The sequence below is a fragment of the Helianthus annuus genome, chromosome 16 (genome assembly GCF_002127325.2).
Source record: "Helianthus annuus cultivar XRQ/B chromosome 16, HanXRQr2.0-SUNRISE, whole genome shotgun sequence".
Classification (NCBI taxonomy): domain Eukaryota; kingdom Viridiplantae; phylum Streptophyta; class Magnoliopsida; order Asterales; family Asteraceae; genus Helianthus; species Helianthus annuus.
This window is the reverse complement of record NC_035448.2, coordinates 28572391-28584606: the sequence shown is the minus strand read 5'-3', so window position 1 is coordinate 28584606 and position 12216 is coordinate 28572391. Positions and strand designations below refer to the sequence as shown.

At 35.2% G+C, this 12216-nt stretch overlaps 2 protein-coding genes across 2 annotated transcripts; one reads left to right on the top strand and one right to left on the bottom strand.

Moving 5' to 3' along the window:
• LOC110916573 (4-hydroxy-3-methylbut-2-enyl diphosphate reductase, chloroplastic) lies at window positions 1–4832 on the top strand. Its single transcript, XM_022161274.2, has 10 exons — window positions 1–460; window positions 1640–1836; window positions 2002–2181; window positions 2273–2404; window positions 3114–3188; window positions 3285–3390; window positions 3890–3984; window positions 4133–4318; window positions 4409–4495; window positions 4607–4832. The coding sequence occupies exons 1-10, from the start codon at window positions 208–210 to the stop codon at window positions 4670–4672; spliced, it is 1377 nt and encodes a 458-aa protein (XP_022016966.1). The 5' UTR covers window positions 1–207; the 3' UTR covers window positions 4673–4832.
• Window positions 4833–4869: 37 nt separating this feature from the next.
• LOC110916574 (UPF0496 protein At4g34320-like) lies at window positions 4870–6713 on the bottom strand. The gene has a single exon (XM_022161276.2). The coding sequence runs from the start codon at window positions 6182–6184 to the stop codon at window positions 5048–5050; it is 1137 nt and encodes a 378-aa protein (XP_022016968.1). The 5' UTR covers window positions 6185–6713; the 3' UTR covers window positions 4870–5047.
• Between the last annotated feature and the right edge of the window lie 5503 nt (window positions 6714–12216).

Here is a 12216-nt window from a genome sequence, read left to right as displayed (position 1 = left end):
ACTCACCTGCCAGCCTTTATTTATTTTCTTTGGTCTTTTTCAACACAAGCCTGCGCCTGTAATAGTTGAACTTAAACCAATCGGCATAAAATGGCAAATGATTCCACTATTAAATAACAACAACAACAACAACAACAACAAATAAATATCTAAATTCTCCAACCGCTAACCGCCGTCGTCATCCACCGGAGTTCCTTACTACTTCCGATGGCGTCTCTCCAATTCACTCCTCTCTCAACCTGTACACAACCGTCTATGCCGGATGTCAAACTGTTCCGGTGCCGGAAGCCGCTATTTGTCCGGTGTGCTACCGGAAACTCTTCTTCGCCGTCGGTAACCACCGGTGATGATTTCGATGCGAAGGTTTTCCGGCATAATTTGACTCGTAGCGATAATTACAACCGGAAAGGGTTCGGACATAAGAAGGAAACTCTCGAGCTCATGAATCAGGAGTATACGAGTAAGTGCTGTGCGATTTGTTTGTTTTTTTTTTTTAATATGTTACTGAATTGTAGATAAATTGATTACAATTGAACTATGAGAGGCTGAGAGTTTGTTAGGTATGATAAATTTGTACGGACAGTAACGGTTTATAGTGAGATTGAAAGTTATTCATATACGCATATGCATTCGTTATAAGTTATTCGATCTAATCGCCTGCTTATATTGCATGTACCAGTCAGGAGTATATTATGCGATCAGTTTGATTTTGTTTAACATATTCCTGAATTTTAGATTAACTGAACTATATGAGAGCTTGTTAGGGAGTATGGATTATATCGGTTTATAGTGAGATTGAAGTTTATGCATAGATGCATTTGGTTGATTGTGTTTCTGTATATTTTCTAATTCATAGCACTTTGAAAAACAGACAATAAGGCTGTACAAGAAATGAATTTAAGAATTTAGGTTAAATGTTATTTGTTATAAGGTTTGCTCATTACTGATTTTATCGCCTGTTATATTGCATGTACGAGTTAGGAGTATACCGGTACGTATGATGCGATTTGTTTGTTTTTTTTTGTTAACGTATTCCGGACTTTTAGATGAACTGAACTATATGAAAGCTTGTTAGGTATGATGAACTAGCATGGATTGTATCAATTTACAGTGAGATTGAAATTTATTTATAGATGCATTAGGTTGATTGTGTTTCTTTATATTTCATAACACTTTGAAAGACAGACGATTAGGTTGTACAATCAGTGAATCAAAGAATTTAGGTTAACTAGTATTCGTTATACGGTTTATTGATCTAATTGCCTGCTTGTATTGTATGTATGAGTTAGGAGTATACCAGTAAGTACTATGCGATTAGTTTGTTTTTTTGTTAAGTGTTAACGTATTCCTGAATTTTACAATCAGATTGAAATTTGTGCATTAGGTTGATTGTGTTTCTGTATATTTCATAGCACTTTGAAAAACAGACGATAAGGCTGTGCAATCAATGAGTTAAAGAATTTAGGTTACTATTATTTATTATGTACTGATCTTATCATCTGCTTATGTTGCATGTACGAGTCATTGGTAGAATAATTTGTTTAAATTGATGGTTTTGCACTTTATTTGATCAAGTTTATTGCCTGAGATTAGCAGAATTGGTGTCTATTGATTTACTGATGTGTTTATATACTAAAAGGTGACATAATAAAGACGCTGAAGGAGAACAACAATAAATACACATGGGGAAATGTTACTGTGAAGCTTGCAGAAGCATATGGCTTTTGCTGGGGTGTCGAGCGTGCGGTTCAGATCGCTTATGAAGCAAGGAAACAGTTTCCTGATGAGAACATCTGGATCACCAATGAAATTATTCATAACCCTACTGTTAATAAGGTACTATTAAAATCTGCTTATGGCTTTTTTACTAGAAGATGCGCATCCTCAGTTGTTGAGATTGCTTATTCTTGGTGCATTTAAAATTACATATATACCCCTTGCATTCATTTGTAAATTAATCTATCATGTCAGATTTAGTTACTTTTGACTTCTGTACTGTAGAGGCTAGAGGAGATGGAGGTTAAAGACATTCCGGTTGAGAACGGAGAGAAACAGTTTGATGTCGTTAATGAGGGCGATGTTGTAATTTTGCCTGCTTTTGGAGCTGCAGTAAATGAGATGCTGACTTTGAGTAATAAACAAGTTCAGATAGTTGATACAACATGCCCTTGGGTATCTAAGGTATTTCTTTTTCATATATATTTTGTTACTTTAACTTTATGATGGCTTAGGCAATGTTCTCATATTATTTACTTTCTGTTTGGGATACAAGGTGTGGAATTCTGTTGAAAAACATAAAAAGGGGGATTACACTTCTATAATTCATGGCAAATATTCTCACGAGGAAACTGTAGCGACAGCATCTTTTGCAGGAAAATATGTCATTGTTAAGAATATGGATGAGGTATGCTTGTTATTTATTAATGTTTACTTATTCAGTTTTTCCTCTTTTGTATTGTTTTTTGTTCTGCTTGTTCTTTAATGCTGTTGCAGTCATCCACATCATTAAAATATTTATGAACATTTCATGAAACTTCAAATGAAATTTGTGTTTTGAGTATAATGAGTTAAGAGTTAGTTATGTTTTTTTTGTCCCTGTGGTTTGTTGAAAATGACAATTACAGTCCATCTCTGTTAACCCCATCCAGTTTACCGTTAAGTTTTTGGTGAAAAGACCAAAATACCCCTCTTTGAAAAACAATATATAAACAAATGGTTACTTATGTTTTTCGTCCCTGTGGTTTGTTGAAAATACCCATTACAATCCATTAGTTTAAAAATTGCCAAAGCAACACTAGTAAACCAAGCTACTGCCATGGCAACTTTTAAACTAATGGATTGTAACTGTTATTTTCAACAGACCACAGGGACAAAAACGTAATTAACTCTAAATTGAAGGGGAAAATAGACAACTACAAACATTCAAAGTTCAAACATTTATTTAGTTACGAAAGCAAAACTTCTAAAATGATTATACTTTCATATTTCAGCACCGCCTTTCATAGTTTAGAAGATGTTTTCGGATTTCCGTCAGTAACGTCTTAGAAAACTAACACCACCTTATCCACCATCTTACATCTGAACTAACGAGTTTTCTTTTCTATGTCGCGTAGGCGACATATGTGTGTGATTACATCCTTGGTGGTAAACTTAACGGATCTAGCTCAACTAAAGAAGCTTTTCTGGAGGTATATACTTGTTAAATCCTATTTATTAATAATTACTGATTTCTTATTTATGTTTTAAAGATCTTAACACAGTTACAAAATTTTGGATACTTGCAGAAATTTAAATACGCAGTTTCCAAGGGTTTCGATCCCGACACTGATCTAGTCAAAGCTGGTGTAGCAAACCAAACTACAATGCTTAAGGGAGAAACCGAAGAAATTGGTTAGTATCATTTTCTCCGGTTTATCACAATAATTGGAGTAAAGACTTAAAGAGTTAAAGTACACGGATAGTCTCTGTGGTTGACCAAAATTTTGGATTTGGTCCCTACTCCCTAGATTTCCAAAAGTACACATGCCGTCCCTGTGGTTTGCACTTTGTAACGCATTTAGTCCCCAACTTTTTCCAAAAGTACATGGATGGTCCTTGTGGTTTGCACTTTGTAACACATTTAATCCTTAACTTGGACCCGCTAAAACCTTTAGAACTAAATGCATTATAAAGTGCAAACCACAAGGACCATCTGTGTACTTTTGGCAAAAGTTGGGGACTAATGCGTTACAAAGTGCAAACCACAGGGACCATCTATGTACTTTTGAAAAGCTATGGACCAAATCCAAAAATATGGTTAATGACAAGGACTATCCATGTACTTTACTCCAATAATTGTCTAGAAATCAGAACTTCTGATGCTTACCGTTTTTACGTTCAAATTTTGCAGGGAAACTAGTAGAGAGGACCATGATGAGTAAATATGGAGTTGAAAATGCCACCGAACACTTCATAAGTTTCAACACTATCTGTGACGCTACACAAGTAAGTAAATATGATAAATTTTGAACTGTTAATGGGATATATATGAAATTAATCCTAAAATGTAACCGGAATCAGCATATTTACAAGTAAACGGGCTTTGAAACTGTCACCTTTATGATCTTTATTTTAATACTGTTTCATTTTTTAGGAGCGACAAGATGCTATGTACAAATTAGTAGATGAAAAGATGGATCTTATGTTAGTTGTTGGTGGGTGGAACTCGAGCAATACTTCACATCTACAAGAGATACCCGAGGACCGCGGTATTCCATCTTATTGGATCGATAGTGTAGAGAGAGTGGGTCCAGGAAACTTTATAGCCTATAAGACAATGGTAAAAACACTTGTAACCATGCAATTAAATTACTCTTTTATATATATATTTTTTTATTTTTTTGCATTTTAACCGTGTCATTCTTAACAGCATGGCGAGTTGGTTGAAAAAGAAAACTGGCTACCAAAGGGCCCTGTGACAATTGGTATCACATCTGGTGCATCTACTCCTGACAAGGTAAATCTTATTTAGAAATGACGATCTTTAATTTCGAATTTGTTTATTTTTAAGAACATGTAATGTCTGTAGATCTTTGGTTTTCATTCGTTGAAATTGGACTTTGTGTAGGCTGTTGAAGATGTTCTTTTGAGGGTGTTTGAGATCAAACGCGAAGAATCACTTCAGGTCGCATAGGTTAGTGGTTTATTTAACAAGATAATCGAATACCATACTAAGTTCATTTGTTGAAGCATATATTGGCATAATGTTAAGTTGTGGTTCCTCTTTATGTTGTAACAAAGATGGTAAAAAGTGTCGACTCGCCTTTATATCATTATGTTGTTTCAATAGTCAAGCATGGTTCTCATTATAATCATAAAAAGACATTGAAAAGGTTAAAAATAGCACATGCTGTCATTATGGTTGCTTAAACAATTAACAGAACAACAAGTTTATATAGTTTTAGTATAAAATAACAAGACCGTCAACAAAGAAAGTAAATGAACATATGAATAAACAAACCTATGTTAAAACAAATGAGGTTGAAAACATCCATACGGAAAGCTTTCATTAATGGTGTGGCGGTTTGATGATCCTTTGCAAGACAACGGTTCTAGCCCGCCTAACATCACGGCTACAATTATCTGCCTGCGTTCCTAAGTCATCCACATTTTTCATAAACGAATTCAACTTTATCTTAATCTCATCGATTGCGACTTTCACCATTTCATCTCCTTCAATCACATGACCGGCATTCTTCATCAACTCCTCTATATCCATTTGAAGTCTATCAACAAGAACCCTAATCGAGTCGAGATCCCTAATCGCCACAATACCCCCCACTTGCATCGAGCTAATTATCTCCTTTTGTCCTTTAATCACGTTTTCATAGTTTTTTAAAAGAGAGTTTATCCACTTCCCCGTTGATCCCAAAGGGATAGAAGTGGCTGCCGCAAGAGCAGCAGCCACTGGCGGTGCTGCTATCGCTGCCGCCACCACAGAGCATATCAACACCGCCGCAAAAGTAGCAACAAAGATAACCGACGACACTTTTCTAAATGTCTGAATATACTTCATTTTCTTATCCAACTTTGTCTTCTTGGATTGTAACTTTTCAAGCATCACCATTTGCTGTCTATAAACCGAATAGAAAATTTTATAAAATTCCTCGGTAAATGGATCACCCGCGTCTTTAAAACTCTTCAAATCTTCAAGAGTTTTCTCATACCTATTCTCCTCAACACCTTCATCTTCATCAAAATGTTGTAACGCTACAAGAATCAACAATTGGCTACCTCGAACGCGTTTCAAACATTTATCCAACGCGGAACAGAAATCCACGGTTTGCAGGCTATTCTCGAAATACTCCTCAACCAACTCAAACAATTCTTGATTCTTCCATATGTCTTTCTTGCAATGCAAGATAACTTTCACAACTTCTTGGTTCATTTCTAGCAAACACTCGGTAACTTCCTTTAGCGTCTCGAACGATAAAGCACGAACTTCGACTCCCACAGCCAACGTATTGATCACATTGTTCGCACGCGCATGCAGAGTAGTATCGAACGATTGCAGATCAGTATCTGATCTGCAAACAGCTTCATATGCATTGAGTTCTGTTACGATATGTTGAGTATCTTTCAAAGAGATTGATGATGAACTGGATGTAGCAGAAGAAGCATGTTTCTTGCTGACGTGGGCTCCCATTTGGTAATCTTTTAACAAAAAAATAAGATCTAAACTAGCAAATTATAAAGTTTCAGCTAGACAATACAACAAACAGTTGATCTGCAACAATCTTTCATGAGAAAAAACCTGCAAATGTATCAAGTTTCTTGTGAATTAGTCAATGAAATGTGTGAATATGATCAAGATTTGAAAACCCCACAACGGATATTGATGATTATTTATTTAATAAAGATTGAATGAGAGCTGATGAAAAGGATAATGGTGAGAGATAAGATGAAACAGTTAAGATGATGATGAAACAAAGGCAAATGGTATGGTTTTAGCTTGCACGCATGAATTAATACGAGGTGGAAAATGCGGAAAGCAATGTATTTTTTTTTAGTTTGTGTGTTTCTCTCTCTAGAAACCGCCATGGGAGCAGATGGGGAAAAGGTTTGGTGACAGTAACTAGCTGTGAAAACGCGGAATGAAGGTTTAAACTCTTGTAACTTGAGCTGAAAGTCTGGTGAAAAAGGAGAGTGTGTGTGTGTGTTATGACCAGGGTTTTTGGGGTGAAATACGAAGCTTACCCAAAAAGCTATATGCCCTGCTTGTTGCTTGTGTTGGGCGCTAGACCAAATATTTCTCCACTAGTTAAAAGAAAATACTATCATTGTTTTGCTAGAAAAAAAGAAGCTAAAATAATAACAAGACTATAATTTTGAGCTGGGGCAAAACTGTAATTTGTTAGGGGCAATGAGCGAGTGTTAAGCAACTGTCTGACACGAATAAAAATTAAATCGAGTTAACCAATTGAAACAAAACATTTCCATAATTTTAATAAAAGACTAAAACAATAGCAAGACTGTAATTATGAACTAGGGGTAAAATCGTAATTATTCAAAAGCTAAAGGCGATGACAATATTGTATTTTTGAACCGTGGGCAAATTGTAATTTTAAAAAAGAGTAAATTTGTAATTATAAATTGAGGGTAAAACCATAATTTGTCTGGGCCAATAAATAAGTACCAAATAACTCATAGCATTACCTATGTATAACGGATACATAATTACGCAAATCACATTAATATCATAACGCAACTACTACATACAAAAACAAAATAAACTTTATGAAAAAAAGTTTTTTTTTAATATAATAATAGTATATATTTAGATTAAAATTAAAAATGCTTTATTTGCTATCTTTTTTTTATTTTCTATTTACTTTAAAAGTTAGTTACTTGTATTATATATTTTTGATCCTGAAAGATAGGTTTATTTATATTGTCCTAACTTTTTTATATAATAATGCAAGTGATTACAAGCGGTATTTTGGTATTTGAAATATAAATTTTTATTCAACTATCCAGGTATTCGAGTATGGCGTATATATCGCTTTGATCTAAGTTGTTAGCAAGATCATGTTGGTATGGTAATTGGGTCATGTTAGCGTGAATCGTTTCGTCAAAGATTGCGTTAAAAGGAGAATATCGGATGCCTACTATTATGCTATAATGTATTTACTTTAACATGATTGTACAATGCATGAGTTACTTGGTATATAAATCGAATAAGCAATACATTCAACACTTGCATCTTAGTTCCTCTATTGACGTTGTAATGTTATAATGGTTTATGGTGTGATGCTAACGAGTTACACAAAACTTATAAAATCTTCATGTCAATTTATGTGTTGGTATATTAAAGTATGTAAATGTAAATTTATATAACGTGAAAACCACTTCAACAATATAATGAAAGGTAATTTAGAACTAAAAATAATAATAAATACAAATCAGTTTGTAATCTATTTTTTTCTTTCTAAATGTAGCTAAAATAAGCGTCTCACAAAATCGTATATAAATTCATATAAAACATTTTATTTTATATACATACAAATCGCACGGAGAGAAATAGTGCCACACAGCCGTCTGTAGCACTTCCTCATTAGTCTAGCCAAATTACGATTTTGCCCTGTTTAAACTTACAGTTTTGCCATTGGTTTTGTTTTTTTTTCTCCCAGCCAAATTACGATTTTGCCCTCCATTCAAATTTACAGTTTTGCCATTCTTTTTGTTTGTTTTTTTTTGTCAAATTACGATTTTGCCCCAGTATAAAATTACTGTCATGCTATACATACAAAACACATGGAGGGAATAGTGCCACAGTTGTCTGGCACTTTCCCACTGGGCCAGTCAAATTATGATTTTGCCATGTTTAAATTTACAGTTTTGCCATTGGTTTTGTTTTTTCCCTCCCAACCAAATTACGATTTTGCCCTCCGTTCAAATTTACATTTTTGCTATTGTTTTTGTTTTTTTCCCTGTCAAATTACGATTTTGCCTCCAGTGTAAAATTACAGTCATACGATCGTTTTCGTTCTTTTTGACAAAACTATGGTAGTGTTTTGTTTTAATTATTGACTCGGTGTAATTTTTATTCATGTCAGCCGGTTGTTTGGCACACGCTCATTTGTCCTGAAAATTACAATTTTGTCATCAGCTTAAAATTATAGTCTTTCGATCGTTTTAGTGTTTTTAGCAAAAATATTGGTAGTCTTTTGTTTTAATTGGTTGACTCGATGTAATGTTTTTCGAGATCGTGTAGTGAGTAGTATGTAAAAGTAACCGAAACACTGAAACGTATATGAGAGAGAAATATTCGGATTAGTGGCCCACAACACAGACGTGGCAACTAGTTAAAAACACAAAGGTTGTAAGAGATAACTATGATTACATTTTAAATTAAATTCATAAGAATTTGTGCGTATCGCGTAACTCTACTAAAAAGATGATGTATGCAGACATTAAAAAAATATGGTGTGTGCGTGTGTACACCTTGCGTACACATATGGACATACAACCTTCTTCTCCAACATGATATGTTGTATCCTACATATCATTTATCATCTTCATACCTAAAATCAAAAGTGTACACATGCCCATACAACAAATATAATCATGGTTTGGTGTGGCCTAAATGTCTACCAAAAAGAATAATAAATAATAATAAATAAATAAATAAGTAACGAGGTATTTTATCACTTCAATAAAATATGAAAGAATGTAATGAAATACAGTGAAAGCGTCCGATGTGGTTGCTGCCTATCATGAAATAAAAGGTTTCCACGTCACGCCAAGCAAATATTCCCGTCACGTGACTTATGACGTTCTTTTCATATTCTTACAAACAAGTTCAAACTATTTATTAATCATATTTTCTTTATTCTTAGGCTATAGGGTGTAGGGGTCATGAATTGGAACATTATTTCCACATAGGACCATTAATTAAATGGTTTACCACCCCCCTCCTTGATTAATGGTGGTTCCCATGGATTAAACCACGATTGCCACGACCCTCCCATTTAAAAATTTTAAGACAAAAATATATTTAAAAAAATAAAGGGGATAGTGGTTTGGGTCATGACCACACCCTTAGGATAGTGGTTTTAAATGGTGAATTAAAATAGATGACATGGTGCCTATGTGGAGGATCATGATGGTCATGAGGGTCATGACCACACCCTATAGCCTTAGAAATCGTCACCAACGAAACGTTACAGCTTAGCGGTACTACAATGTCCGGAGGTTAATGGAGGCTCGGGATGCCCCAGTTTTCACCAATTTTTTTTCTCATAGTGTTTAATCTTATCGAAAATTTTATGTAGTGTAAAATATTGAACTTTTAAGAGTCTGTCCCCGACCGATTTGAATTTTGAGAGTCCCGCCTCACTGAGTTTCGTTCAAGCTCCACCACTGCACGATGTATGAAAAAAGTATTGTTTCTTATAGTGTACAAATATATAGATTTTTTTTTTTATATAAAGGAGACTGCACCCGGGTATAAAAGTATAAAAAAACAAAGAATGAGACGTCTCTTATATGTATTTGTATAATTGGATTTGATACTCACCTTGTGATTTATTCATAGTGCATGTTTTCTCTACTCTAAAATAAACGAGAATGTCAATAAAACAAAATTCAAATCTTATTTATTTAAAAATGCGTAATCTCAAACAAAATCTATCTATACTTGTGTCATTTGGCATCTCCTTAGACCTCCTTAATTGCATGGTCCGATCATGACCATCATGACTTTCTATGTTAGTGTCATGTCACCCACCTCTAATACACAATCCAAAATCACTATCCTAAGGATGTGCTCATGACTCAAACCACTATCCCCTTATTTATTTTAATTTATCTTTGTATAAAGAAAAAGGAAATTGTCACTTGAAAAATGGAAAGGAGGACCATGGTTGTCATGGTTTAATCCATACAAACCATGGTAGATTAAAGAAGGGGTGATATAGCCTTCTATTCATGGTCCTACGTGACGAATCATGTTCCAACCATGACCCACACCCTTAAAGGGTGTGGGGAACTTGATTTGGGTCATTAATGCCACATAGGATCATTATTGGATTGCTATACCATCCCCTTGCATCATCCACCATGGTTGGCATGGATTAAATCATGGCAACCATGAGCCTCCTTTCCTTTTTTAATGTTTCCCTTTCCTTTTCACAAAAATAAATTAAAATAGAGTAAATTACAAGTTTTGTCCTTTATGTTTACATCAAATTTCAGGCGCTGTCCTTTTTGTCAAAATCTTGCAGGCGGTGTCCTTTACCTTTTAAAATCTTGCACGTTTTGTCCTTTAGACCAAACCCAGTTAGAATTTTTTGTTAAATCTGGCCATGTGCAAGGCACATGAGGGTATATTTGTCATTTCACCTATTTAATTTAAAAAATAAAAGATAAATAAAAATGGCATATACAAACCCAGTACCTTTATCTCTCCCTCAACACCCTTTCTCTCTCTAAATTCTTGTCTCTCTCCTATGTTCTTACACCAAGAACAACAAATGAAAACTGAAGCTTAGTAGCAATTGACTAGTAACAATGGAAGACAGATAATTTAACCAATCATCTTCACAACAACAACAATCACAACCAACCCAAAAATCAAAAAACAAAATACCCAATCTCAAACACCCATTTCAAGATTACTCCTTATTTCAACTTACAGTAGCAAAAAAAAAAAAAAGACCCTTATTTCAACTTACAGTAGCAAAACAAAACAACCCTTATTTGATTGATACTTGCAGCAGACACCTTCGTCTTCCCCACAATTACTCTTTAACATTCCACCACTTCACTTCAATCAATGTCCACCATTTCCAACAACCAACCACCACCACCCCCTAACAAAAACCCTTCAACAAAACCCCCCAAATCTCATCCAAAGTGTCACTAAAACCCACCACACCAAAATCCCCTCTACTTCACCAAGGCCATATAGAAAACATCCACTTAATCACAACACAACAGCCACCTCCACCACGTCAATCCACCCTTTACCTAAGCCACCACCATCGCCGCACCTTCACCACCGCACCTAACACCACCTCCACCACCGCACCAAACCCACCGCCGCACCTAACACCACCTCCACCACCGCACCTAACCCACCGCTGCACCTAACCCGTCGCCCCTAACTCACCACCGCCACACACCACCTTCAATCGCCCACAAAAGCCACCTCCATCTGTTGTTTCCATCTGTTTTTAGAGGGAGAGATGAGACAGAATAAGGGGCCAAATTAGAGAAGAAAGAGAGAGAGTTTGTGTTTATATATAGTGTTTTATTTTTAAGTTTTGTACAAAATGGCCCTTTAATAAAAGTTCTTTACAAAATAACCCCTGTGAAGGTGAAATGACAAATATACCCTCATGTGCAAAGCACATGACCAGATTTAACAAAAAAATCTAACTTGGTTTGGTTTAAAGGACAAAACGTGCAAGATTTTGAAAGGTAAAGGACACCGCCTGCAAGATTTTGGAAAAAAGGACAGCGCCTGAAATTTGATGTAAACATAAAGGACAAAACTTGTAATTTACTCATTAAAATAAGAAAATAGTGGTTTGGGTCATGACCACACCCTTAGGGTAGTGATTTTGGATGATGGATTAGAAGTGAGTGACATGGCGCTGATGTGGAGGGTCATGATGACCATTAGGGTCATGACCACACCCTATAGAAGGGAAAACACCACATCTTAGGCTATAG